The sequence below is a fragment of the Chironomus tepperi genome, unplaced genomic scaffold, assembly GCF_022539635.2.
Source record: "Chironomus tepperi strain 1889 unplaced genomic scaffold, CSIRO-AGI_Ctep_v1 contig_100, whole genome shotgun sequence".
Taxonomy (NCBI): Eukaryota; Metazoa; Arthropoda; class Insecta; order Diptera; family Chironomidae; genus Chironomus; species Chironomus tepperi.
In genome coordinates this window covers 2,048,131-2,075,721 of record NW_027226222.1, presented here as the reverse complement: position 1 = coordinate 2,075,721, position 27,591 = coordinate 2,048,131, and the positions used below count along the sequence as shown (strand labels likewise).

Genomic DNA, 27,591 nt, shown 5'->3' with positions numbered 1-27,591 from the left:
AAAAGAAACAACATTTTTTTAAAAGATCCAAACCGTCAATAAATTGTGAAATAATAAATTTAGCTTATAGAAACCTACTTAAACTAAAAGAATGACATCACGTAAAAAACAAATGAATTATGAAAGTGATAGCGATGAAGATAGCAGTAAGTTTGCTCTTAATTAGTGAAAAAAATGTGGAATTAATTTTTGTTCTTGGAAAATTTTAACAGGTGAAATTGAAAGCATTGGAAACGATACAATAGAATCCAACGATGAAGAATCGGATGTTGTGATTGATGCTTCATTTGATGAAGGAGATGAAGGAGAGTCACCAGAAAATCCGAAGAAAACTGTTACCAAGAGAACAACCGGAAGTGATAGTTTCTTAACAGCAGATAGTGATACTTCAGATAGGCTAGATACATCAAATCAAAGTAAATCTGGAGATGATGAGGAAATTTCACCAATCAAGAAACATGAAAGTAGTTATGAGGACGAAAAGAGTGGAGATGAAACAGCAGATACAAGCAAACAATCAGAGAATGAAATCAGTAACAGTAAATTGGTAGATGAAGATGTCCATACATCAATGGAAAATAACGAAAGCGAAGAAGAGGACGAACATGAAAGTACTGTGAATAGCGAATCTGAAAATGAGGAGGAAGTAATTCTTAAGAGTCGCAAAAATGTTCGAAGATTAGTAGATTCAGACGACGACGACGAAAATGATCAGGATGAACAAAAGCGAAAAACATTGTATATGGAAAATCCTGACGGTGATACATCGTTCATAGTTGAGGATAATGTATTCTCTAAATCTACTCGGCGCAGCATATTTGGATTAGTACCCAAGGAAGAAGCAATTTCTGTTAACGAGCAATCAGATGATGAAGATTCTGATGTTATAATTTGTGAGACAGAATCAGAGGGAGAACAAGAGAAATTTGAAAATTCAGGAATGATAGCAAAGAAAATGTCATCAACAGTTCGATCCCCATTCAAAGAAATTGACCGTAACGCAAAAGTTAAACAGGAACCTGACACAACTCCTGAGAAGCCAAAGAATCTTCAAAGAGTTTCAAAATCTTATTATGATTCACAAGTCGCTGAGATTGAAGCTATGAACGATCGAATTGTGGCTTTAAGGAAATTGGAATTAAAAGGATCTCTTCCAGATGGTGGTGAAAAATTGAGAATTGCTGCTGCAAAAATACAAAGAGATATAGATGATAAGGAACGATTACTTAAATCCCTTATTGTTGATGAAGATAAAAGCATAAAAAATCAGCTTATTGATTCCTTCAATAGCGAAAATGAACGTTCAACCATAAAAGAAGAATCAAGAGATGAAGAAAATTTCTTAGCAGCTGAAGATGTCCAACCAAAATATACAGGAAAAGTTGGCATGAAACATTTTGAACAGCAAAAAGCATTAACAGTTGAAAAACTTCAAGACATGCAAAATTCATTAGATCAACGTCCGGCAGATGATGCTGTAGAAACTCCTCCAAAATACCTTAAAATTGATTTAATGAAGCATCAATTGCATGCTTTAGCTTTCATGATGTGGCGTGAGACTCAAAAACCTCGCGGTGGAATATTAGCAGATGATATGGTAAGAATGATTATAAATGTACAATAAACTATATATCTAACTTTATGTTATTTAAGGGTCTTGGAAAAACACTGACAGTAATCGCATTAATATTAAAACAATTGCAAAGAGCTGAAGAAGAGGATGAAGAGAGTGAATATGAAAGTGATGAAAATGACAAGGAAAAAGAGGATCAGTGGATTTCTCGTGGACATAAATCATTACGTGATGGAGGTACACTAGTTATATGTCCGGCAAGTTTAATCAATCAATGGGAACATGAAATTAAGAATAAGTTAAAAAGGAATGCACTAAATGTGAATGTTTTTCACGGTCCAAAAAGAGAATATCGTGCAAAATTATTAGCAAGGTTTGATGTTGTCATCACTACGTATCAAATAATACTCAGTGAATCAAAGAATGATGGTTGCCTTTTTGGAATCAAATGGGATAGAATAGTGCTTGACGAAGGACATGTCATACGAAATTATAGATCCAAACAATCTGAAGCTGTTTGTGCTCTTATTGGCAAGAAACGATGGGTGTTGACTGGAACTCCAATTCAAAATAAGGAGTTTGATATTTATGCTGCAATCAAGTTTCTTCGTTGTAGTCCATTTGATGATATTCGATACTGGAGAATGTGGATTGAGACAAAAAAAGGTTCATCGCCACGACTTCAAACATTATTAAAATCAATTTTACTACGTCGTACAAAGCAACAATTAATGGAGACGGGAGATGTGCAATCATTGCCTGAAAAGATATACGAAGAATGTTCAGTGTCTCTTAATCGTGAAGAACGTAGTGTTTATAATCGAATTTTGGCATTTTCGCAAGCAGTGTTTGCTCAGTTTCTGTCACAACATCAAGAGAAATACAATACATACACTTATGATCGTAATCAGCTAGGCAAACTTCATCAGAAATTTGCAAAGATTAATAATGTTGAACGGGAAGTTAAAGCGCACGAAATTTTAACACTTTTACTGCGCTTACGTCAAATTTGTTGTCATCCAGGTCTAGTCAAGCAAGCAATTGCATCTCAAGAAATGGATGTTGAAATTGACCATGAACCAAAAGCTTTAGACACATCAGCAAATGATTCCGACATTGATATTTTGAAAAAACTCCAAAATATGAAAATTGATGATAATAATGAAGACATATTGAATAATGCAGGATCGATAACAACAGACAATGAAGTCTTTAATATGAACATTCCGAGCTCGAAGCTTGAAAAACTTATGGAAATAATTCAAGAAAAGCTTGTAAATACTGACGATAAGGCGATTATTGTTAGTCAATGGGTTTCATACCTAAATATAATAAAAGGATTATTAGAAATTGAAGGAATTGGATACTGTGAGCTCAACGGGACAATACCTGTAAAATATCGCAATGATATAGTCGTTAATTTTAACAATCCCAATTCTAACGAACGTGTTATGCTTCTTTCTATCACCGCTGGCGGAGTTGGTCTTAATCTTGTCGGTGCAAACTATTTATTTATTCTTGATCCTCATTGGAATCCACAAATTGAACAGCAAGCACAAGACCGAATTTACCGATTTGGACAGAAGAAAAACGTAAAAATCTTCAAGTAAGTTGATGCATATTTAAATTTGTGACCTGACCTGGTTAATAACTGACCTGATTTATTTTAGATTTATTTGCGAGGACACAATAGAAGAGAAGATCCAGAAAAAGCAAGTTGAGAAAATGAATATTGCAGAGAGTGCATTAACCGGAGCTAAGAGAACCGCATCAAAACTTACAATTGAAGACTTGAAAGATTTATTCGGAATGAAATAAGCTGTAAAGTTCAGAAATGAAAAGTCATTGATGTATTTTTTCATAATAATTATTTTCTTTTTATTAAATATGCATTTGATTCTCTAATATCTCTGATAACATATTCATTTATTTTTTTGTGAGGAAAATGATTCCTGATTCCATCGCGTTCTTATGAAAAAAAAAAATTATTGTTTAAAAATTTTACATAAATTCCATTAAGTGCATATTAAACATTTCACAGAGAAGAAAATCAACATTATTATTCAATTTTGTGTCATAATCAGCACAAGTGACACAATGTGATTCCATATTTTTTAATAGTTTTAATTTTTTTTTTTGGTAAAAAGGCAAAAAGATCTAATCAAAAAATCTGTATAGCAATATGCTTCTTTTGTCTATAATATAAAAATGTAATCTACCTAAATCGAATAAAAAAAATTATTATGAGCACTGTAAGCACCCCCAAAACTATGTTTTTGAATGGAAATTTCAGATCAGTTCCACTAAAGTGTTTGATTTACTTTAGTAAAATTGGCCTACATTTTTCCATTTATCGTCATCAAGCATGCTTTCGATAACATAAAATATGTTACGGTTCTAAACATAAATAAGTAATTACTAAAGAATCATCAAATGATATTTTATTATCAGCTTTTTTATTTAATTTTGATTAATTAGATTTTCCATTTTTAATTAAAGATTTTTCCACTATCTATGTGTGTGTTTGTGAATGTTCTGTGTAAAATTTTCAATGGCGTAGTGAAATTTGAAAATTTAACGGTTTTTTGACACTAACACCAACAAATAATTTGAAATTTTTAAGATGATGTTAGTGAATTTTTTAAACGCACATTCGTGTATGAACACAAACTCACACATACATACTGGATTTTTCATTCATACACAATCTCTCTCGTCAAGTTAAGCTTACAAATTAATCAGTTTATCATCAGAGTTTCAATTTATTCTCTTCATTTTTTTTTTTGTTTGTGCAATTCAAGCGAACGATTTTTAAAGTTTCCTCCATTTCTTTTTAGTTTCATTAATGAACATCATTTTTTTTAGTCGATTAAATACTTTTTTTTTTGAAAAAAAAAATTGAATTCGACATTGGAAAGTTTCTTTTATTATTAAATGTGGATTATACGGAATTTTTTCATTATCTTATGCAAAAAAATTGCTCATCTATAGTCAATAAATATAATGTAATTCAGATGAGACTTAATTCATTCAATTTGCTGATATAATTTTCGATACATGCTTTCTCAAAAAAATATAAGAAACAAAAATACCAACACTTAATTTACTTCTTCTTTTTTTCCACCTAAGACCTGCATTCATTTCTTTTTTTTTTCATTATTTTTTCAATTTAAAGTAATGAAAGATCTGTGAATTATGCCAATATATAATAGAAAATTAATTAGAATTTGATGTTTTTTTATTGAAAATTACATGCTTTAGTTACCTCTTTCATCATTCATGTCTGACGCAGCGACTAGATTATTATTATTAGTATTATTATTATTTAAATTATGAGTAATTAAACTAGAATTACTATCTAGGAAATTATTATTATTCAAATTTGTTGACATCTGATCACTATTTGTAATCGCTGCATCTGTGCCAAAATCAATTAGTTTATCCTCGATTGGCTTTGATGAGGATTGTTCTGTTGTGGTTGTGGTTAATTCAGACGAATTGCTAGACAAAATATTAACATACATTGTATTTTCCATCATATCCAACATTATGAATTGGTGCACAAAATTTATTAGATTTTAATGTGATATAAATGTGCAAATTAATAGTGGTGTAAATGTAACGAAAATATGGCAAATAAGCTTCTCTAACTATATATATATAATATATTTTTTTATTCTCATTATTTTTGAGTGTGTTTAGTGCAGTTTCATGAAAATGAATGTCTTAGATGTTTTATACTCATTTTTTGTATTATAAATTCCATAAGAAGCAAACAGAAATAATTCCAATAAAGAAAATAAACAAAATCATCGTTTGTGGAATTAATAAATTATATTATAGAAAAATAGACAAAAGAAATTCAAATTTCAGCCACTTTTAATCTATAATAAAAAGAAAAATAAAGAAAATAATAAATAATGTGTGTGTGCATGTATGTCGGATTCAGTGTTGCTAGCCCAAATACTGCCTGAACCAAATTTAATGACACAACCACGTAAAGAAGTTTGAAATATTCTCAGAATCAGGCATACTTCCAGACAACAACACTGAATGGACAGCTATCAGCAAGTGAGTGTTAGAGAATGATTAAATCTAGCATGATTAACAATTGATCGAAATGAATTTTTTTGTATACAAATTTAGAATTTTGAAAAAATTAATAACAGCTTTAATTAAATTTTGTGTTAATTAGTGTGACTTTAAATCAAAAAAATAAAGCACCAAGACCATAACAACATTAGTAATGTGTGTACATATCGAATATCTAATATCTTAACTTACAAAGTATTCTCAATACTGTTTTTATCGTGTCCATTTGTTGTTTCAATTATATTTGCATCACTAATTATAAGATCTGATGATGTATCTTTAACATGCTGTCCATTAAGCAAGTTCAAATTATTATTTGTTTCTAACAAATTATTATTGAGGCCATTGCTATTAAGGTTCATTTTATTAAAGCTACTCATCAGCAAATTCTCTTTCTCCGTTACTGATTTCTCATAGTCATTTTGTGGTGGCTGATTTGGTTTCTCTGGCTCCTTTACTTCATCTTCCTTTGCCACATCCATTTTATTATTATCTGATTGTTCTGATTCGTTATTTGTTGATGGTGCTGTTGTATTTTCAGTCATTGATTGTGACAATTCTATTTGACTCTTTGACAGATCCATTGATTCGTCGTTCTAAAACAGTAACAAGACATGACAGTAATTAGAAATGATTAAGCAGTTATAGCGGTTTCCAAAAATTTAAATTTTATGATTTTAAGATTTTTCAAAATTTTGAAATACGTTAATTTTCTTTACCTTTGATGGAGTATTAGCAGCTCCTTTCCTTGTTCTAGCCATAATTGCCTCAACACGCTTTCTACGCTCTTCACGTTCCTTTTCTTCCTTCTTGAGCCTTTCAGCGGTTTCGATCTTGGCGCGTTCAGCTTCTTCGCGACTTCTCTGTTCTGCCTGTTCACGTTCAATTTTTTGTTTAGCTTCTTCAGCCTTACGTTTTTGCTCCTCCTCTTCACGCTTCTTATTTTCCTCAATTGCTTGCTGTAATCTTTCCTCTTCGAGGCGTCTTTGTTCCTCAGCAAGTTTATTTGCTTCCTGTTCCATCAAACGATGTCTTTCCTCTTCCTCTAATTGTCTTTTTCTTTCCGCTTCTTCCTCGGCCTCAATTCTCTTTCTTTCTATTTCAGCCTGTCTTTCGGCCTCTTCACGTGCAAGGCGTCGTCGTTCAGCAATTGCTGCTTTTGCTTCCTCTTCTGTTGTAATCTTTGTTTTGGCTATCATTGAAGCGGTCATATCTGTATTTTCCAATATGGAATCTGTTAACAATTGTTGAGGCTGGGGTGGAGCTTGTGTAACTTGTGGAACAATTGGTGTGCTTTCTTGCATTTCTGGCTTTACTTCAACTGTTTCAATGTGATTCTCTTGAGTTTCAATCTTTTCAATTACACTATCTACAACTTCTTGGGCAACTTCAACAGTTGTCTTTACATCATTTGTTGGTGTCTCATCTGACTGTTCTTGACCATCAACAAATGACATTTCCGTATGTATTTGTTCAGCTTTAATCACATTGTTAATAATTGTCTTTTCATTCTTACTTTCATCATTTGCTGGAACTACAATTTCTTGTGTAATGGTAACGGTCTGTTGCTGGATTATTTTTGGTGCAACTTCAGTAGCTGGTGACATAATTGATGGAGTTGTTGATGATTTTGGAGTTGCTTTTGCACTGCTTGTCGGCTTCGTTTTCGGCGTTTCGGGTGCTGGAGTTGATTTGGCTGCGCTTGGCGTTCGTTTTATTGGCTTTGATGCACTGCTTGGAGCTAAAGGAGCTGGAGATTTTTCTAAAAAATAATGATATTTACAATTAATATAGGAACAAGTATTAATTAATGTTATTACTAACCATCTTTACTGACACCTGTGACGGCAATGCTAACTGGACGTGCTTTTCTTACTGGAGTTGTTCTCTTGTTAACAATAGCAGAATTAGTTGTGGATGATGACATTGCACTACCAGGTCTCGAGTTGGATATACTTTTTGGGGTCATTTCGCCTGATCGTAGTCCTATTTTAAAATGTAGAAAATATATCATGAATATATTGCTATAATTAACAATTAAATCAGTGCCTTAATGTATACATTAGACTTAAAGGATGTAATCATTTATTGTTAGTAGAATAAAATTGCATTAATTCTTTCAGCAACCTTATATGTCTTATTGTTTCATTAGAATTGTGTTGATAAGCAACTAAAGTAAGTAAGTTAGTGATAAGAAAAAAAAATAAAAAGTTTTAAAAAGAACTGCGTCAAGACTGTGCGAATCACATTGGATATAAAAATAAAAAGTAGGGAGAACTAAAAACGATAAAACAGGAACTAAAAAAGTAAATCACCAAAGAGAGAGACCATCACCATAAAGAAAAATTAGCAAGAGATAAGCGAAAGCAACTAGATATAAATAAAGTAAATGAGCAGTGGTAAGTAGCGAAGCCATCAAGTCATATTAATGATAGGCTTATGGCAATAGATGTAAGCGAAGGAAAATAATATCTAATGGATTTCCATTTCTATGATAGTTTCTGTCCCATAAACAGCCATAAATTATTAAGGTAATGTTGAGTTAAGTTAGATAGCATTGCACCTAAATCCAGCTTCTAGTCTAAGGTTATAGATTTTTTTATGCCATTATGTTTTTAAAGCATTTATCCAACCTGATTTTGTCGGTGTGACCGATGTGGACGAAGACTTTTTAGCATTATTACCAGTTAATTGCGTCATGCTCCTTGTTGTCTCAGTATTCTTAATATGTCTTTGCAACGGTGATGATGCCAAACGATTTTGGCGAGTGCGACTATTGTCACGACTCCTTACACGTCCACTAAGTTGTGACATACTACGTGACATCCTCTTATCACTACCAGGAGATGATTGTGTCAATGACGCTTTTGATAAATTTTCCAAATCCAATGCCTTACGTCTTTCACGTTCCAAAATGGCACAAATATGCTCACCATTACGACGGAACGGCTTTGATAATTGATCCAAACGTGTCATTGAGAATGCTCGTCCTTAACATTTTACAACAAACACAATTCATTCGCATAGATAGAGTTTTTTTTAGGACATGATTAATGAGTAAAATCAAAATTAAGAATAAATTAATTATAATTGAAAAAAACAAATACAAACTCATATTAAAATTAAACTAAAATTAATTAATATTGGGTAGCAAAAAAACTGTAAAGCAGTTTGTTATGTTAAAGAGTTACTGTATACTTTAATGTTTTGTGTTGAAGAAGACTTGCAAAAAGTTTTTTATGTAAAAGTAGTCAAAATAAATAGAATTAAGTTCTACACTCAAGCAATGAGGGTATTTGGTTCCAAAAAAAGAAACAAAATCTGTTTAAAAAATCAAATAACATCACTTTGCGTCATAACATTTTAAAGCATTTAAGCAAAAATACTAAGATAATATAATTAAATATGATAAAAAACATCGTTTCAAATTCTATTACTTATTCTATGTAAAAGTAAATCTTCAGTGGAGTTTTGACATTTCATTTTAAAATAAATCGAATTTTCTTGAGAATCTTGTTGCTGGAAGGCATTTTCGATCGATGAGCTGGAGAAGTTTTGTTCAATCTTTAAAGTAGAGCAACGTCCTGACAGACATTGAGCATACTCACCTAAATGAGCGTGTTTATGAGTGTACTCAATCAATATGATTGAGTATGTCCTAATTGGTGAGCTTACTCATGAGCAAACTTCTTGTCTGTTCGGGACACAATGCGGCAAATTACAATTCTTGTCTTCAAAATGGATCAAAATTAGCTGTCATGGGCCGTCAGAGCGATTCGGCGCCTTACCATTAAAACAGCGATGTAGAGGTGCCCTAGCGAGAGCTTGCTGACCTTAAATATACTAGATGAGCATGCTCATGAGCCAAAAGTTGCTCTTAACTTTCTTTGCTCTTTGTTTGCTAGGGATATGCTTCTCTGGTACAGAAAGATAACTGCAGTTTCAAAAAGCGGTCTCTCTGTCTACTATGGCAGGTTGTGCTGTTCGGGTAAATACACCTTAAATATTGCGGTTGTGTAAGATCCCAGCAATACAAGCACTCTTTATAGAATTCACATGGACTTTATATTGCTTTATTTTCCTTATATGCATCGCTCGACTAATAAACAGCTGATCGATACTAATTGAATTGGATTAGCTTTATTGGCAACAATCTCTTGCCAGACTGCATTCTTTACTCTCATTTTGGACGATTGCGGCTTTTTAAATTAATAATACTGTGGGAAATCAATAAAAGCTTCCATACACAAACAAAATGTACAATTCTGAACCTTTAGACATTTATATAAAGTTGCCGGCTTTTTTATTGTCTCGTGTAGGAATCAGCCCATAATATGACGTAACTTTGATCTTTATACAATAGTTTCTTTTTGGAAAAATATTTATCTAGAACATATATGCACGAGAATCTCAAATTACTTTAAGAAGATTGTGTAGAATTTCACAAACCCAATCAGCACTGATGGCTCCAAAAAAAGAGACACACAGCAACAGAAGAAAAAGGAAAATTCGATTTGGAATAAAATTACAAATGCAAATCCCAATCCATTGACAGATTTACTTTATATGATAAAAATTCTTATATAGCTATAAATTAAATAACTACCTGGAGTACGAGGAGTGTGCGTGCCTACCGAGGATCGATATAAATCACGATCACGAGGACTAGGAATGGTTGGCATTAAATCAGTTTTTCGGCGATGTACCGAAAATCCGTTACGGCTGTCATATGAATCATCTGAATTTTTGGTTTGATCGAATTTTATTCATTTTTTTGGATTTTATAGATTTCATCGAGGAAAAAGAAAAAGAAAAGAAATAAAAAAATTTTGATAATCAGATCGAGTTCTTCTGGTTTTTTTTTTGTTATTATATCCTCATTAATAAGCCAAAAGAAAAACAATATTTAAATGATAATATATTAAAATTAGACTGAATAATGAAAATGAGAGTTAATTTTTTTCATCCTGATGATTCAATTAAAGCTTTGTGATTTCGTGTTTTAAAGCGAATGGAATCTGAGTTTCAATTTGTATGCAAGATAATGTGAATGGTTCCAGTCAGCTTTGTATATTCTCTCTATTCCAACAAAAGACGTGATTACAAACAGTCAACACAGAAGAGAATTTTTGGAATGATAAGGCTGTCTAGGAAAGCTGCTAGTATATTTATGTCTGGAATAACTATGTATATCTTCCTAGATATCAACTCTATAAGTAACATTGTCGGGCGGTCCTTCAATTGAAATATCCCAAACCTAGACAACATCTTCGTGCAACCCTAATATTGAGATGCAACCACCTATTGAAGCAGGCTATAGGCCTAGCAGAAGCCATCGATAGAGTCAGCTTCAGATGGCATCTGATGAAGGCCATGGATCATAATTGATCTGTACGGCCATCGAAGTAAGTAACCAAACACCAATTGAACCTCCACAAGGACAGACAATTCTGGTTGAGCCTTCATAGTCAATTCTGTTTGAAACTCATTGAATCTTGCTTTTATCAATTCCATTCGCTTTAATTAAAATCAAGCCATAAGCTTCCAACTAAAATGAAAAAGCAATCTGCTGATAACGAAAAGACGAAAAATCTCTTTTCAGATATCAATGCTCATAATTTATGATCCTTATTGCCAACAACATGCACTTATGAACATAACCGCTTCTCGCGCTCTAACCAAGGCACCATGCATAAAGTTTAAAAAAATATATGAATGGGTAAAAATGATCTCACATATTAAGGAACATAATGGTTTAATGATAATCGCGAACGCTTTCGTTTACTTTTAAAAATCAATAATTTCAATGTTTTTCCTTTATCCTGATGAATGGATGGATAATAAAGGCATAAGATAAGTACATAATGATAGCTTAATAGTAAATAATATGAGAGAGCAAACAACATCAACGAAAGCATAAGAACATATAGACAACAAAAAAAAAAAAATACACTTAAGCAGTAGCAAACAACATAAGAAGGAAGAGTCACTTTTTGCCAACAAAACATCAACAACAACTAGAACGTCTTGTTCCTCACCCTGACTATTATCTACCATCACCATGCTATGTCTATTTCGTGCTGAATATCGAGCTGCTGCTGATTGCTTAGACGAACTTGGTGGTCCTTCAAAATCAATTTGTGAGCCAGCTACTGATAATGATAATTTTTTTGGACCGGATGTGTTTGGACCCCAATGAAATACTTCGTGCATTGACGATGACATTCTTTTTTGAGCTAGATATCGTTATAATTATTATAATAATGTCAGTTTTGTAATGTTTTAAACCAATTCGGGGGAAAAGGAATGGGAAGTATTTCAAAGGAGAAATGAAAGAACAGAGAGAAAGAAATGTCAATAATTATATGTCTTATCTCATATTTGTTTTGTGTACTCTTTTTTTTGTTACTGTAAAAATATTTTTTTAATGGAATTTCAGTGAATTGAAATGTCGTGATTGAATAATTTTATACCAAAAAGTCAACACAAATGCACTTATGATTATTATTAATTAACTTAATAAATTAGCGAATAAATTTCATGTGCCATTCACCATGATTTTTCGATTATTTCCCAAGGTATGCCAATGGAATTGCTAACATAATTTAGAAATCTTTTTTTGCTTCATTTTCTTTTTGGACACACTTATGTATAAGTGATCTAATGTGACCTAAATAAAACCTTATTATTGATTAGTTCAGGTGTAAACATGATTGAGATTTATGTCACAGCTTGTACATAGATCGTTTAAGAATTACGTCTGAATTTTTTGAAAATTTAAAACATGTAGGACGTTATAAGCGAATAATCCCTCAGCTATGGTTTAATTATTGATTTGCAATCCTTATAAAATATTTCCGGCTATAAAATCACGCACAATCCATTGGCACTTCACTGGGATTTCTTTTTCATATGTATGATAATGACCAAGATGCAAAAAAAAATTGCTTAAAGCTATTGCGAAGTAAATGAAAAATAATGATTTTACCTTCACTTTGTCTATCCAAACCACTCGCCGATGTTGCTCTTTTCTTTGAGCCCTCGTTCAGTTCACGCTCGGAACTGCGACGAGTTACTGGAGAAATGCTTGTATTAGTACATACATTTTGAATAGAATTTGCTCTGTGAAAGGAAGAAGACCAAACATAAATGAGCATTTGAGTCATAAAAATCAGAATAAATAACTTAAAAACACGCAAATATAAACCATACCTTCTATATGCCCAAATCGATCCACATTCACTATCCAACATACGTGGGGTTGAAGAACCAAATGCAAATGCAATTTGACTTCTTTCATTCTTTTTCTTTGTTTCGAGTCGCTGATCACGTTCCTGATTTTTTCTTAAAATATATTCACGACGTTCTTTCTCCGCTTCCCAAATTGCCTTTTTCCTTTCTTCAACTTGCTGGCGCTTATCATTATCACGCGATTTCAAATCATCAATACGACGTCTACGCTCTTCCTCCTTCTGTTCACGTAATTTTTGCGTGGCCAATGCTTGAGCCTTTAACTCCTCTAGTTTTCGTTGTCTCTCCTCGTTTTGTTTCTCTTTTAATTGCTTTATTCGTTCTTCTCGATCTCTCTGTACTTGATAGTGTTCTCCTCCTGGCATGATGGATGTCATTTAAGCGTAAGCAAAAAGAAGAAATAGAGATATAGTTAATTAAAAATAGTAAAAAGCATGAAAATTTTTCTCAAATAGAGAAGATAAGTAACAAGAACAAAACAGTATTTAGTTACATATAAATGTTAATGTCATATAATACGTGAAATCGTTACGGATTCATTAAAAATTGTGAGGAATTCTTTACGCTCTTAATTCTTCTTCATGTGTTAATTAAAATCATTTCTAAAATTATTTTGTGACTAAAAGGAACTTTTAATTTCTTTTAGTTGAATTTATCCATCCAGTAAGTCATTCAGATTATGTGTAAATAGAACACGCAAACTTCTTTTAAATTCATATATGTTAATTGGATTTTTTTTTTATTTTGTCGACATGATATAAACCGTCATGGTATACATACAGTCTCATTCATTGTTGAAGCTTTCTCAAGGTCAATTAGTGAATACAAAGCACACTTTTACTAGTTTAATTCGGGAATAATAACAAATAAACTTGAGCATGGGATTGTAAGTTCTGTTAGTAATTTATAATACAATTGCAGTAATCAAAGTAATGTACGTAGAGTATAAAAAAAGAAAACATAAATCACACACTGATGCATTTTGTAGAACAGTAAATTATTTTTTCAACGAACCTAAATCTGAAAGATCAATTGATGTATCGATGGTATATCTATCATCGACCATATCATCGCCAACCATACCGAACCAATGTAGAGTATTACAACTCAACGGAATCGTTTCTTCACATACAACATATTTATAGAGACATACATATTTAAAATATTTTTAAAATTACTCAATAAAGTCAGGTCAATGGTGGAATTTTATCATGGAATGGATAATGAAGCACATTCTTGGAGTTGTGATCAAATGGAACTGTTTTCGGAATTCAAACGGATTTCAAAATTTTGAATATTTCAACGGTTTTTTCAAAATCAAAAATAATCTAAACTGAACTGAGTTGAAGTCAAAATATGACTGAATGAATTTTCAAAAATTTTGAATTAACGGTTTTTTAAAAAAAAGTCTAAAAACCGACAAATTGCGACAAGTAATCAATTAAAATTCCAAATTGAACACGCTGCTTCAAAAAAGCATTGCCATAAAACATGAGATCATTGCAAAATTACAAATGCTCTTAGCAAACCGTTTATGGAGATAAATTTCAACTCATCATCATTATCGTCATCATCACGAATTGGCAAATTATTCAAGACTTTTTTTTTTGCAACTCTCACAAAAAGAAATAAAAATTATAATTGGAAAAATAATCATAATAATGAAATGATTCTTCTTGTTTTTATTTTCGACGGTAGGTATGAAGACATGATCTAATTATCACCTTATGAATTAAGACTTCACAATAGAGAAGGAAAAACAAAAAAAATGTCTAAAAAAATCTTACCTTTATTTGCTGATCCCGGCCTACACTGTTGCTGCATGTTCGTGGTTTCTTTGTTTCCAGCTGCGAAAAGTTATTACAAATACACAAATAAAGATATTATGCTATTAGCATTTTATTATCATCACATATTCTTGTTTTCTACTTCTTATTTTTATTTATTTGTTAATCTGTGAATTCAGATCGACTGAAATGATCAATTTAAAGCTTCTTTTCTTTGGCAACAAGAAATAATTTGTATATTTTTGAAAGAATGTTGAGTCGTTTCCACAAAACTTATCACTTTTGTCCTTTTTGACATTTAAATAAACACTGAGGACATGAACAGAAAAATAAGTAAAGTAACTACTTGTCAGAAAATTAAAAATTACACACACGACATGAAAAATTGGGGAAAGTCCTGAGGCGAACTATTTTTTTTGTTGGATTATTAAAGTAAAGTGACCATTCCCTTACCACCATAATATGCTGTATAATGTATCTTAAGTGCTGAAGAGCTTTGTGATTTACGAATAGCTAGTTTATCAGTTACACTTAAATTCTCGCGTGACAATGCGCGTACCAAAACTCCACGCAGTTCCGCTAATGTGCTCGTTGGTATTTTAATATCCGAAACACTCATATTTTCAATTCTTATTCTTATTTAATTTTTTTTTGTTTTGTTGTTTTCTTTCTCTACTAATGCCACTACTTGTGTCTGTTCTAAATTTACGAGAACTCAATGAGTTTTTTTTTTTTATTATTTTCGTTGTTGTTGCTGTTCCTTTTCTACACGACTAGAGCAACTAATGCTTCTGATCCGCTGTTCACTTTACAGCTTTTTGACATTTACTTGACTTCGTTTAGTGAGTATGACTGAGTTTTTTTCCTCTTTTTCTTATGGATTACTTCTCTTTTCTATGCGATGATCTTCTTGTGCGAATAGCAGCAAAAAGACTGTCAATTGATGTCATTTGAAGCAGAAAAATTATTCGATAATAACACGAGACGTAAGATATGATATTTGAGTAATTCAATGCTGAAGAAAACTGAATGACAGCAAAGAAAGACATCAACAAATAACAGAATCAAAAAATTGTTATTACGTCACTTTTTGGCTGTGTTTCATTCATTGATCACCACAAACGAAGGAAATGTGTATAATAATATCTATACACAACAAATGTATAGTATAAGTGCGATGATGTGCAAAAATAAAACAACAATAAAAAGCAACGTGGGTCTCTTACAGACCATAAAACTATTCAAATTAACTTGCAATTTGATGAATAAAAGATGATGAATCACATCGGAATCTTTTGGTATGTAAGCACTAACTTATTGACGGTAAAGATCACTTCTGTGAAGAGGTATTAAATTTAAATAAATTTTATATTTGATTTCTTGTTTCAAAATCTGACCGTCCTTCACTCATCGAAGATATTTCAGTAACTAAATGATATCACTGTAGTTAAAAAAAATCCTATTTCTGTAATCGTTCCTTATCTAAGTACACGATAGGAAATGAACTATTCACAAAATATTCTTGGAATGTTTTCAATTTGTCTCAAGCATGTTCTCTTTTACTCTCTTTTTATTTTGTTGTGTGACATTCTTATTTAAACAGATCGAAAATAAATTCATTTACGGTTTCTTTTTTTGGGTATGATAAACGCACACTGACACAAAGTAACTTATCAATTTTTTTTTTGTGTTCGACTTTAAGCAACCTCTGCAAATAATGCCGATGAACTATTTATATATTGATTCTGTTAACACAATATGGAATTTTTTTAAAGCCTGCTTTGTCGCCATCTATTGAGTGATCTATTTTATATTGAAGACAAACAATTATGCTTCTGATTTAAGGTCTGTTTCGACAAAAACTAATAAAAATATTATCGTTTTTCACGTCTTTCAGAGGTTCAAACAGAAGGCAACTTGAGGCTGAATCGAATTGAAATTGACTAAGTTATTTTTTTGTGGTTTGTAATGAACACAAACGTAACACACAATAATACCTAAGCTCAATTCCTTGAGTCTCTTTTTCTCATTGTCGTGTAGCAACAACTCGTGGTGTGGCCGTACTATGAGAACTGAGAGAATTAACTATCATACGAAACAGTACAGCTAATAGTGGTGTAGGTATTAAAAATATAATAATATAAATTCATTGGATTCTCTTCCAGTAATTTCGATAAAAATTAGAAAAAAATGACTCAGACGCCTTTTTTGTAGATTAATCTATTATTTTGGGAAGATGTCCATAATCTTTTTTTGGGTTCTTTTAACTGCATGAATCATTTATCTATGCCATTTAGATTAAAAATAGGAAATACTTGAACGTTTTGTAGATATTGGACAAATTTGCCACAGATACTCAAGGACTTTAATGTTAAACTGTATTTCCAGAATAACACAATCGATTAAAAGTCCAGCGACAAATTAGCATGACTCTGACTAGTGCCGGATTCGGTTTACGAACGGGACCTTATAGAATTGTCTCCAAGTAGACAAAGTGACTGAAAAAATGCATCACATCACTCGAAAAACTGCATCCAAATTAAAAATAGACCTTTTTTCTCAATTCATGATGGAATTACGAAAATGACACTACAGACAACAATCTCACTTTATAGATAATCTTGAGAAGTAATTAGTGAAGCTCTTTTTAAATTGTCGAAAAAGATCTCCTCTTAATTCGTAATGCACGAGATCTGATTGAATTAACAAAAGAAAGAAAACGAAATGAAGGTATAGAAAAAAAAAATATGGAAATAAAATTCCCATCAATTCAAGCCGATCATGAAAAGATCGCGGGTCACAAATACTAAAGAAAATAATCTATAATGACGTTGATCGAAATATATTATAAGCAATGCTGATAAAATATAAAATTTACAGCATTTCATTAGTGTTGTCATCTATGTGTGTATTTTGAGTAATCTCTCGCGAACTGCACAATCATATGGAGAATGAAAACACAATAATCATGCCATCTCGTTTGCCGTCACCTGTTTTTGTAATTCCTATACCTAACAACTAGATGCAAAGCTATGTAATTTATAATTCATAACGCATAATTCAAGAACTGCTGACTACCGTTGAAAAATAATTAATTTTTCTCATAAATGAAATTCAAGACATTTCCTAAAGTCCCAATTAAGTCCGACTTAAAGCAATAATAAAATGTGAGAGAAATTTACAAACAATATTCTCTGCTATTGTGTGTGCTCTATGAATGCCGTACTTTTTAAACCATATTTTTGGTGCTTATTGAAAACAATGTTGTGATTGATCGACAAAAGAAAAAGAAAATGCTAGATAACTGTTGAGACGTGTGGGCGTCGTTGGTCGCACCTAATATGACTTTTTTATATTCACTCAATTTGCGCTATCTGGATGTTACTATGTTAAGCGCAAACTATAGAAGTGTTGTCGAAATTTCTAGACTTATTTTTAGATATATGAATTCATGTGACGACTCAAAATTTGGCATGGACACAAATGCAATTATTATTACGCATAGAGGATGTACTGCAGCTGTTGAAAACATTTGACAGTTCAATATATTATGAACCTCTTCAACATATTCAATCCGGAAATCAATCTGAGCACTCAACAGTCAAAAATGATTCCCAATCGACCTAAATGAACAACTGTTGATCCAACATGATTTCACCTAATAAAACATCTCAAAAGATCGTGTTAAGCGACACCCCAACTTCTCCATCAACGCCCAAAAATTAATTGAAACTTTTTTTTGACAAAAGGTCAAAAAATAATAATTTTTGGCAACATGTCACTTCATCATTATGAGAGGTATTATTAACAAGTAGTGACAAGTAGGTAGCATTTACACTTGATTACCACTGTATGATGATATGTGACGAAGCATGAAATATGGACTAATGCATAAATTTTCTCACACATTGCTTTCTGTTTATCACACTTTCGATCATAAGCATGCAGCAAAATACTCTTTATCTTATCTCTTTCTCTTGATCTATACGACGGAATTTTTAAACTTTTTTCGCTAATATAGTCAACAATAAAAAGCTTTTATCGTCCGACATGAGGTTTTTACATTGACTTGATAATCAAAAAAACTTACAGATAAAACAACAAAAAAAAGTTAATTATATTAAAGATGTGAAAACGATGATGTTACGAAAACATACGGAAAACACAAGTTATGTGTTGTTTAGGATATAAATATTCATCATCAGTAAATCATAAATGTTTTATTTATGCTCTTTTGACTTCGCATATCGAACAGACTGTTTAAAGTTTTCCGTCACTCATCCAAAATATTGTTTATCATGATATTGCAAAAAATTATTTAAGTGAAAGTTTTGCTTGTTACTGTTCATTCATTTCATTAGTCAAAAATAAAATATTCATCAGTTCCGAATGAATGCAAATGTCATGTCATTAATGACACAATATCAAACATCACGGTTGGCTACCAAAAATCATTTAAATTAATAAACAGAAACGATATCTTACACGTAAGGAACACCGTGAGTCAATTGAACTATATTATTGCGTATATTTGCAGCATGTATGTTGTAACATAAGAGCTTACAGTAAGAAGTTAAGAAGAAAAAAAAAGACATAATATTACAAAACCTCATTAATCTCATTGCTCATGGATCTTTTTCTCATTGTTGTTTATGTTAGTCGTGTTTAACATTAAAGTTGCGGTTTCAATTCCAGTGGCTTCACAGCTCTCTAGCTGTATGTACGCGCATGTTATCAAACAACATACTAATTACGTTTTCACGAGTACTTGCTAACATCTGAATGCCAACCAGCCTAGTAGCTAGCCTACAGCTTCAAGCTGTTTAAGCTTTCGTTTGTTATTTTCCACTCATTATAACAAATATTGTAGTAGGCAATAAAATACCTATGGATAGATACATTTTCTTCTTCATTCATTCATTCATCGCTATTATTTCATTTTTCTTTTTTAAAAATCGTGATTACATGCATCACACAAGGTGCAAAAATAATTTCATCAAAAAAAGCTATGATTACTACTATTTACACACACTGAAAATAATTTGAACGAAATTGAGAGATGTAGGTAAAGTAATTTTAATGTTGCAGCAACAATGTACGAAATTTAAATTAACGAATCAAAGCGAAATTGAATGAATAATGCAGTGCTGTCCAAACTGTTACGCGTCATGCCACACCTTGATGGTAAGCCTCGACTGAAACCAGACATGGTATACGACTCGTGGTATTTCCACACTAGTGTGCCGCGACACATACTTTGAACAACACTGGATCAAACGAATATTGAGAAGCCTTCTCTCTCACTCTCTCTCACTCTGTCTCCCTCCTGCTTACTCACTCTATCTATCAAAACAATTTTAATTCAATTCGTTTCTTTTATTTTGAAATAACTATAATAACTATCGTGTATAGACGCTTGCAAATGAATTTTTTTTGTGTAGCGGATTTAAGACTTAATCATTTCAATTGTTGTGATCACTTTGTCAAGATAATTAGCTCATTAAGCTTGGGTGGTTTTTTGTATCGATATTGAAAGAAATTAGAAATGTGATACTTATTGCTTTAGGCTCGTGCTTATCTCAAGTGTTCATGTACAATGTTATCGAATTAAGATTAAAATGCGGAGATTTTTGAAAGGAAGTTTGTCTATGAATGTCTTAATTTTAGTCTTTTAATCTTCAGGTTTCTTGTATATGTGATGACTTATTGTTTCTGTAAGATAGTGAGACTATCTGTAGAGCTTTCAAGACAATCAATTGGTATGATCTTATTAGATATTGTTCTATGTTCCAATCAGAGTTTATAGCTTAAAGATTCACTACACTCTTAATTGCTACTTCCAGCAATTGATCTTTATGATCGAATGTCAAAGCTCAAACTGCAAATAAACTAGCAAGATCATTTATTTATGTCTCTAAAGTAAATACGTTCCTACACATGAGAAAGTAATAATTGATTCTAATAAGAATAAATGCAAAATTTTCATAAGGCAAGACTTATAACCCACTTAAGTCATGAACTTTATCTTCAGCATTTCAGATACATCATACACCCATCATAGTTAAAATCCCATTAAATGTGCGCCTCAGGCTAACACCCACCATTAATCTCTAACTTAATTTACTTATTATTTTCTTCTTTAATAGAAAATTACTCCGTTTAATTTAATTTCTTCCGTCTCTGCTTAATTATGAAGCGAATATATGTGTAACCTGCTTTCAAGCAGCTCTTTTTTTTTATTCATTTCGTTTCGTGATATTTATAACTAACTATGTATCTATCAGGCAGGTACAAAAAAAAACCATGAAATTATTGAATCAGTTCGACAAGTTGTTGAACTTTCCAATAAGCGTTGAAAATTAATATGTGTGGCTGATAAGAGATAGACCCCAACAGACCGAGGAAATCAATGGAAGGATATAATCATAGTCAGTAAACAACTTACGTATTATGTATGTATATTTTCGTTTTCGTTTATTTAAGGGAAAGTTTTTGTTTTACGTCTCTTCCAATATTAATTATACACATGTGATTGTCTACACTGAGACTGACTTTAAACTAAGAATATTTTTAAATTTACATCATCCGAAAAACTTCCGATTTCTCTTTTACACATGACTTTAAGTCAAGGTTTTATCTTTTTACTCATTCACATATTGGCGCACCTTAAGACTTTACTATCGTTTACTTTCTTAATCATTCATTATATGATTTACTTTATTATTGAGGTATATCTCTCTGAGCTATATTGAAGTTTTTAAACATCATCATGTCGTATATTATAGTTTTCGTTATGGGTTTGTCATGCAGATGAGCAATAAAGTTATGTGACGCCAATTATATTGGCAGCTGAAAAAGCATTGTACGGCAACAACATAGTGCCAAAAATGTTTTATTGACCTTCCTTAAAATGCGGTTTTTCGCATGCTTGGCGACTTCATAATGTTATCAGCGTACAATGCCTTTTTTGCAGTCAATAATTTTGATTGTAAATTAACTTTACGGGTCTCATGGACTAGTCAATGTGGTTGAAAAGTCAGCCTTCACTCGTTTTATAAATTCATAGCCCTTCTTCGTCGAATGAATGCTTAATCACATCAGAATATCAATTCATGTTACTTACAAATCCATACATTTCCTTTAGGCGTGTCTGCAACAATATTGATATTGAAATTATATCTGGCCAAGTCACGGCGTAAATAAATTTTCTTATGTGATGCAAATGCGCATTTTGGCAGCAAGAAAAGATTATCAAAATCACTATTCAGGCAATGAATTTGCCTAAACTGTAAACTATTGTCGTAATATTGTGTTGAGAAACTTTTGTTAATTCCGTATATTCCACTATTCGTCTTAAGTGAGATCATAATTATTATTACTATATTATTGTTATTATTTTATTGGAACTAAAACTTATCGAATATGTATTATATGCACAATTGAATTTAATAACATTTTCAGCAGTCAACATGAATGTTCGACTGCGCGAGAAAAACTAATGACTGCGAAGATCATTCATATTTCCTTCATTTTTTTTTTGCAGCTTCACTTTAATCATAAAAATCAATATCACAATAACTCTATATATGTATGTGCAATAAATGAAATTACTATATATTCACATTTTTCCTCAATTATTATGCCACAAAAAATAATGTTTCAATTTTTTATGCTATTTTATCGCGAAAAATAAGTAACAAAAATCTTTAGAAATATACTGGAAGTCTTAATAATAACAGTGAAAGTTTATGAGTTTTTTTTTCACAATTGTTCAATCAATTGCTGCACTGCAGATTTAATAATAAAAAAAAAATTTCACTAAAAGAATAATAAAAATGCTTAAATAATTGAATTTTTCCTTCCGAACTACACCTCACGGTAATTTTTTGACGCGAGCAAATCCGCGAATGATCTACCCGCAAAATTAAAGACTGACAAGTGTTAAAACAACGACAGCAAATTAATGTCTACCATTTCTAACTTAAACACTTTACACTCTTTTCGTAGACGATTTTCTCTGACTCCGCAAAAAAGCTCTCTTTTTCTTCTGCACTTCTTTTTTTGAAATAATTTTTTTTTTTTTACTAAAGCGGCGTGCAAAACCCGTCCTATTGTGTCTGCATACCGACAGATAACTGAACCACACATGCCACTCGCAAGCTCAAGAGTTCGTTGATTTTTTGTATTAAGCACGAAAAAATCATTATTATATTGCTGTTGAATGAGTGATGGTCGCTTTTATTAATTTAATTTGCGAAGGAAAAAAAAAGTATATCCAATACTCTTTTTTCTGTTGTATTGTGCTTCATAATCATTAATAATTGGAATACAAACCATACAAAAGTAGAAAAACATATGTTCTCGTTTTGTATAATTCACAATTTTTTTAAAGCATGTCGCTTTTATCTCATTCCTGTTTATTTTATTCTGCACAGACACATTCCTTAATCGCATCTTCGCGAAATATTGTGTGGTGAGAGAGTAAAAAGATGAGGTAAAAATAACATACGAGACGATATATTTATTAGAGGGCCGGAATTTTTTTTATATTTCATATTGATCTGAATTCTTTGACTTGCTAATTAGTAGATGAATATTTACATTATTTTTCTGTGGAGAATCTACTTTGTATGATGTTTGTGGAGAATAAGACAAATCAATATATTCATAATACACATGACTATACCCAACCTTTGTTGGAGATTCTTGACATTTGATGCTTATTTGATTTATACAATTTAAGTACACAAATGCTATTTGTAAATTGAATATTATACATTTAATTACGGCGCATAGAATGTATTGATTTTTCTAGTAATTTCCAAGCAAAGTTCAAGTATAGAAAAATTAATGCTTAATATCCTCGCCTTTAGAAATCAACTTTGAAGTCCTATTCCAATTAAAGCTATCTAATTGTAGTATGCCCTCAAACTATGTCTACAAATAATATGGGCCAAATGTCATGTCATGTTCAAAGTTCCAGAATTCCGCGAGAAAACCTACAAAGACACTCTGAATTTACATGAAAAAATCCATAGAAATAATAGAAACATATTTTCGTAATATAAGTACACAGCTCTAAAGGTGCACATACATACAAAGGTCGTGCATCTTGATCAAGGCTGAGAAAATATTAATCTTTAAACAAGATCTTAATCTTCAATCTTAAAAACATTGAGGAGAAACATCAGAGATAGTGATGATTAATAATTCCTTAGCCTTGATCTCAAATTAAGAAGTATATAGTAATATGATCTCTATGATGCATAATGGAAATTCCTTATCAAATAAAGTGTGTCATAGTTTTAAGAAAATTGAATGACATCCTTGATGACATCTATTCAATCACCTTCGGAATCATCTGTTTGTCACAAAATAAAAATAAATAAGTTGACTCATTAGACTCAAGTTCTGCGAAGGTTGTTTGAATTAGCAAATAACTAATTCTTCTAATTTGATTAGTGCAATCCAAGTTGTGTTTTGTGGTAAACAAGATTCTTTTGTGTCTGATAAAGAAGCCCAGAACTCAAATTATTTACGGGAATGTACACAGCGTATGATAAACATTGCAAATTTTGATAACATTTTAATGATAAGGAAAAAGCCGTATCTAATGGATGCAGAGATTTTCGCGGTATGGCCATGGAAAAATCCTTTCAAAATTGATACTTTGTACAGCGAAACTAAATATATAACAAAATGAGCCATTACGTCAAATTAAGATCAATGTAAATTAAATTATAGCTTCACAGTTGATCGAGTTGAATTACTTCATCATTAAGTAAACATTTGATCGATTTGATTGAACTGCCCATACATTAAAATCTTTCAGCATTTTATCAATACCATGAGATAAATCTAAATAAACTAGATCGTTCATGCATTAATGTTTAACTTAAAATTGTTTTGCGATTCTACACAAAAAAACTGCCCATGAAAAAATAATCTTTGATTTGACATGCTCGAAATGCTTCACACTGAACTTTCGTAGTCATTCATTTAGCACGGAGTGATCTCATCTTATATATGTGAATAAGCGAGCGAATGATAGATAATTTATGCCCGGTTCGCGATGTTAACACTACTGAATAAGCTGATGAAAAGAAAATGCAGTTAATTTCTTCATTATTTTACTGCTGTGATGATAATGGTTCAATTTTTAGTGTCTAAAGATGTGTATGCGCTTCCTCTTTCCTATTTAGTTAATTTGTACCATACCTCCCTCACACTTCATTAATTTTGCTCACATACCGAGCGTGCGACGCACACAGTCAAATTTCATTTTTATTATTTTTTGAAAAAAATAAGAACTGAATATCGTCGCATTCAGTTTTCTTTTCTTTTCGAAACAAATGAATTCTTCATTAATAACAGTTAAAAATGAATAGTGAACTATGTCTAAATTACTTGAGTCTATAGAACATGAGTTCATTCACTTATGACGTCCAAAATTAATTGTTAATGTCCATAATATTCAAAACTTTAGTTTCTTAATAAAGGTTTTATGACATTCATGGAAATCTTAAAACTTAGGTAAAAGTGACGTAATATATGAATATCCCAAATCTTTTGAATGTGAGGAATTTGTTCATTCTTTTTTCTCAGCGTGGAGATTTCATTACGAAAAAATTCTAGCAGAAGAAAACTTTCAAGAGTTCAGTGAAATACAACGCGATTCGATTCTATTAATATTATGATTCTCATCTCTTGCTTTTATATCACAGAATAATAGAGCGTAAATGCATGGAACATATGTGCGCGATGTGAGAAAAAGAAATGTTTTTGTAATTTAGAAAACATAAGAATAAAGTGCAACAGGAAATGGAAAGAGACACACGAAGAATAAGAAGAAGTAATTTTAACTTTATAGAATCAATCATTAATGAAGGTCACACTCGAATAAATCACATGCCATGCACTGTACTTTTTTTTTACATTATTCAGTCATTCCAACTCTTGAATTGATAACAACAAAAACATACTCGGCGACTTGCGCATTTGACTACACATTTTTTTATAGGAACATTTGTAAGCGTGTGAATCTCCAACGTCATCTCTCTAAATTTATTTATTTCTTTCATTATCGAATTTGTTTTCTTTACCCTTATTCTCAGTCTGTGTATATATAATTTGAGAGGTTTCTACGTTTATGTGCATTCCGATAGATACAATTTGCAAAATAATGAAATTTAACGTCTATTTATAGTCACTTGTCATAACACTAAAAAAAGCAAGGAATAATCTCGAATCCATAGTAATGATAAAAATTTTCATATTTTGTGATCGATAACACGCTTCCTTTATGTTCTATATTGCCAAAAAATGAAAATGTAATGTATACAGTGTATATCAGTGTATATCAGTGCTGCTTAAGCAAGTGCAGGTCTAATATGAGCATAACTATATATATCAACTATGGATATATACAGCAAGGTTGAATCAATAATTCTCGCATTTATTTCTGCATAAAAATGAGAGATATTAAGCATTAGAAACGAACATACTTATATGTAGGTGAATGATTTGGGTTGCTTCAATGAATCGAAATAAAAGCAGCAGTGAAACTATAACTTTATAAATTATTTCGTAGCAGCTTTTTCTTCTTTTAAAACACAAAAAATAAAATTCATTATTCACTGATTGGTCTTGTAATTAAACAAAAAAAAAAGTATTATTAAAAACTTTTATAGGTATTTGAAGCGTACATTTTCATTTGCGGTCTTTGAACGCTATATTATAATTTAATATTATTATTATAATCTTTTTTTATACTTATTTGTTAGAGAGTAAAGATAATAGATCTATATTTTACATTCATTTAGCCGTTCATTTATGATGGAACTAGTGAGGTCTTATGAAATATTAAAAAGTAATGGAAATATAGAAAAAAAAGAAATAAGAACTGTATGCATGTTGCCGACAGTTCGTCCGTGATACCTAGCAACGAATGCTATCATTAACAAATCTTGCCCGAGAATATCGGTAATCATTTTCTCTTTTGTTCCTCCGCATAAAGCTCTTTATTTTCTTCTCTTTTAATGCAAAAACTATGCTTCACTTCACTAAATTCGTCGTACAGTTAAGGCAATAAAGCACTTTCCAATAGTAATCGAGAAAAAAAGTCTTTTTCTTTCATCTATCCATGAATTTTTCGTTAAATGGTCTTGTTGGCATTTCTTTTTGTCTCAAAAATAGATTCTCAAATAGAGAAAAATATGTCGAATAAGAAGCGAATAAGGAGGAATGAAGGAAAAAATTATTATTAAATATGTACATATTATGTGTGTATGAGATAACATACGTTAAATAAGCCAAATCTTGGCGTCACTTTAACATTTTTTATAGGTCAATAGGTCCACAACAATAAAATATTCATCAATGCATTTCTTTAATTAAATCTATCGATCTCCTTGTATTTAATATCAAAGAAAAATGGGAAACTTTATGACTCAACATTTTTCACGTACACTTTTTATCATAAACACAAATTATTTCTATTAAACTTGATTATTTTCTTATCAATTGATCATTTCTTATCACTATTAATAACACTTAATTATGCTAACCTGGCGAATTCTCTTCCAAATTCATTTTTTATGAAATATTAATTCTGACTAAAGATTTTTGATTTTTTTCTAACTCTCACAGAACACACTTTTACTGAACGCACACATAGAAAATATATACTTTTTACTGAACTCACTCGATTCGTTCAGCTATCCCACCATCCAGTTCAACTGAGTTGAGTTCAAGTCCTTTTTCTCCTTTAAAACTCGTCCTTTAACCTTAATTTAATTTTGACACTATATTTCTATTAAAATTCTTCACTACTGCGATTATAAACAGTATAATTTAGTGAAATTATTGTTGAAGTGAATAACGGTCAAA

General features: G+C 31.3%; 2 protein-coding genes across 12 annotated transcripts; one reads left to right on the top strand and one right to left on the bottom strand.

Annotated features, from left to right (window-relative positions):
• The first annotated feature begins 12 nt into the window (after positions 1-12).
• Positions 13-3,831, top strand: lds (transcription termination factor lodestar). The gene is made up of 4 exons (XM_070636042.1): positions 13-146; positions 213-1,597; positions 1,654-3,179; positions 3,244-3,831. Exons 1-4 carry the CDS (start codon positions 92-94, stop codon positions 3,389-3,391), a joined length of 3,114 nt encoding a protein of 1,037 aa, XP_070492143.1. The 5' UTR covers positions 13-91; the 3' UTR covers positions 3,392-3,831.
• Positions 3,425-27,390, bottom strand: ens (MAP7 domain containing protein ensconsin). 11 transcript variants are annotated; one of them, XM_070636038.1, is made up of 14 exons: positions 23,038-23,051; positions 21,827-21,853; positions 14,704-14,763; positions 13,931-14,038; positions 12,878-13,274; positions 12,654-12,787; positions 11,704-11,901; positions 10,272-10,403; positions 8,299-8,655; positions 7,490-7,651; positions 6,385-7,427; positions 5,858-6,261; positions 4,839-5,074; positions 3,425-4,759 (listed from the first exon to the last, which is right to left on the bottom strand). In XM_070636038.1, exons 3-14 carry the CDS (start codon positions 14,738-14,740, stop codon positions 4,743-4,745), a joined length of 3,225 nt encoding a protein of 1,074 aa, XP_070492139.1. In that variant the 5' UTR covers positions 14,741-14,763; positions 21,827-21,853; positions 23,038-23,051; the 3' UTR covers positions 3,425-4,742. The 11 variants fall into 11 exon arrangements, with proteins under 11 accessions (XP_070492139.1, XP_070492137.1, XP_070492131.1 ...); XM_070636036.1 differs by lacking the exons at positions 21,827-21,853; positions 23,038-23,051 and adding an exon at positions 27,270-27,390; XM_070636030.1 differs by lacking the exon at positions 23,038-23,051 and having other exon boundaries at positions 21,827-22,273.
• Positions 27,391-27,591: the final 201 nt, after the last annotated feature.

Excerpts from the sequence above, each read along its gene's own strand:
- lds (XM_070636042.1), top strand. The coding sequence starts at position 92 with ATGACATCACGTAAAAAACAAATGAATTATGAAAGTGATAGCGATGAA. Across the intron at positions 147-212 it reads TGATAGCGATGAAGATAGCA|GTGAAATTGAAAGCATTGGA; the intron begins GTAAGTTTGCTC and ends AAATTTTAACAG. Across the intron at positions 3,180-3,243 it reads AAAAACGTAAAAATCTTCAA|ATTTATTTGCGAGGACACAA; the intron begins GTAAGTTGATGC and ends GATTTATTTTAG.
- ens (XM_070636030.1), bottom strand. The coding sequence starts at position 22,070 with ATGATCTCACTTAAGACGAATAGTGGAATATACGGAATTAACAAAAGT. Across the intron at positions 10,404-11,703 it reads GATGGTAGATAATAGTCAGG|ATGATTCATATGACAGCCGT; the intron begins GTGAGGAACAAG and ends CCAAAAATTCAG. Across the intron at positions 7,652-8,298 it reads GGTCACACCGACAAAATCAG|GACTACGATCAGGCGAAATG; the intron begins GTTGGATAAATG and ends ATTTTAAAATAG.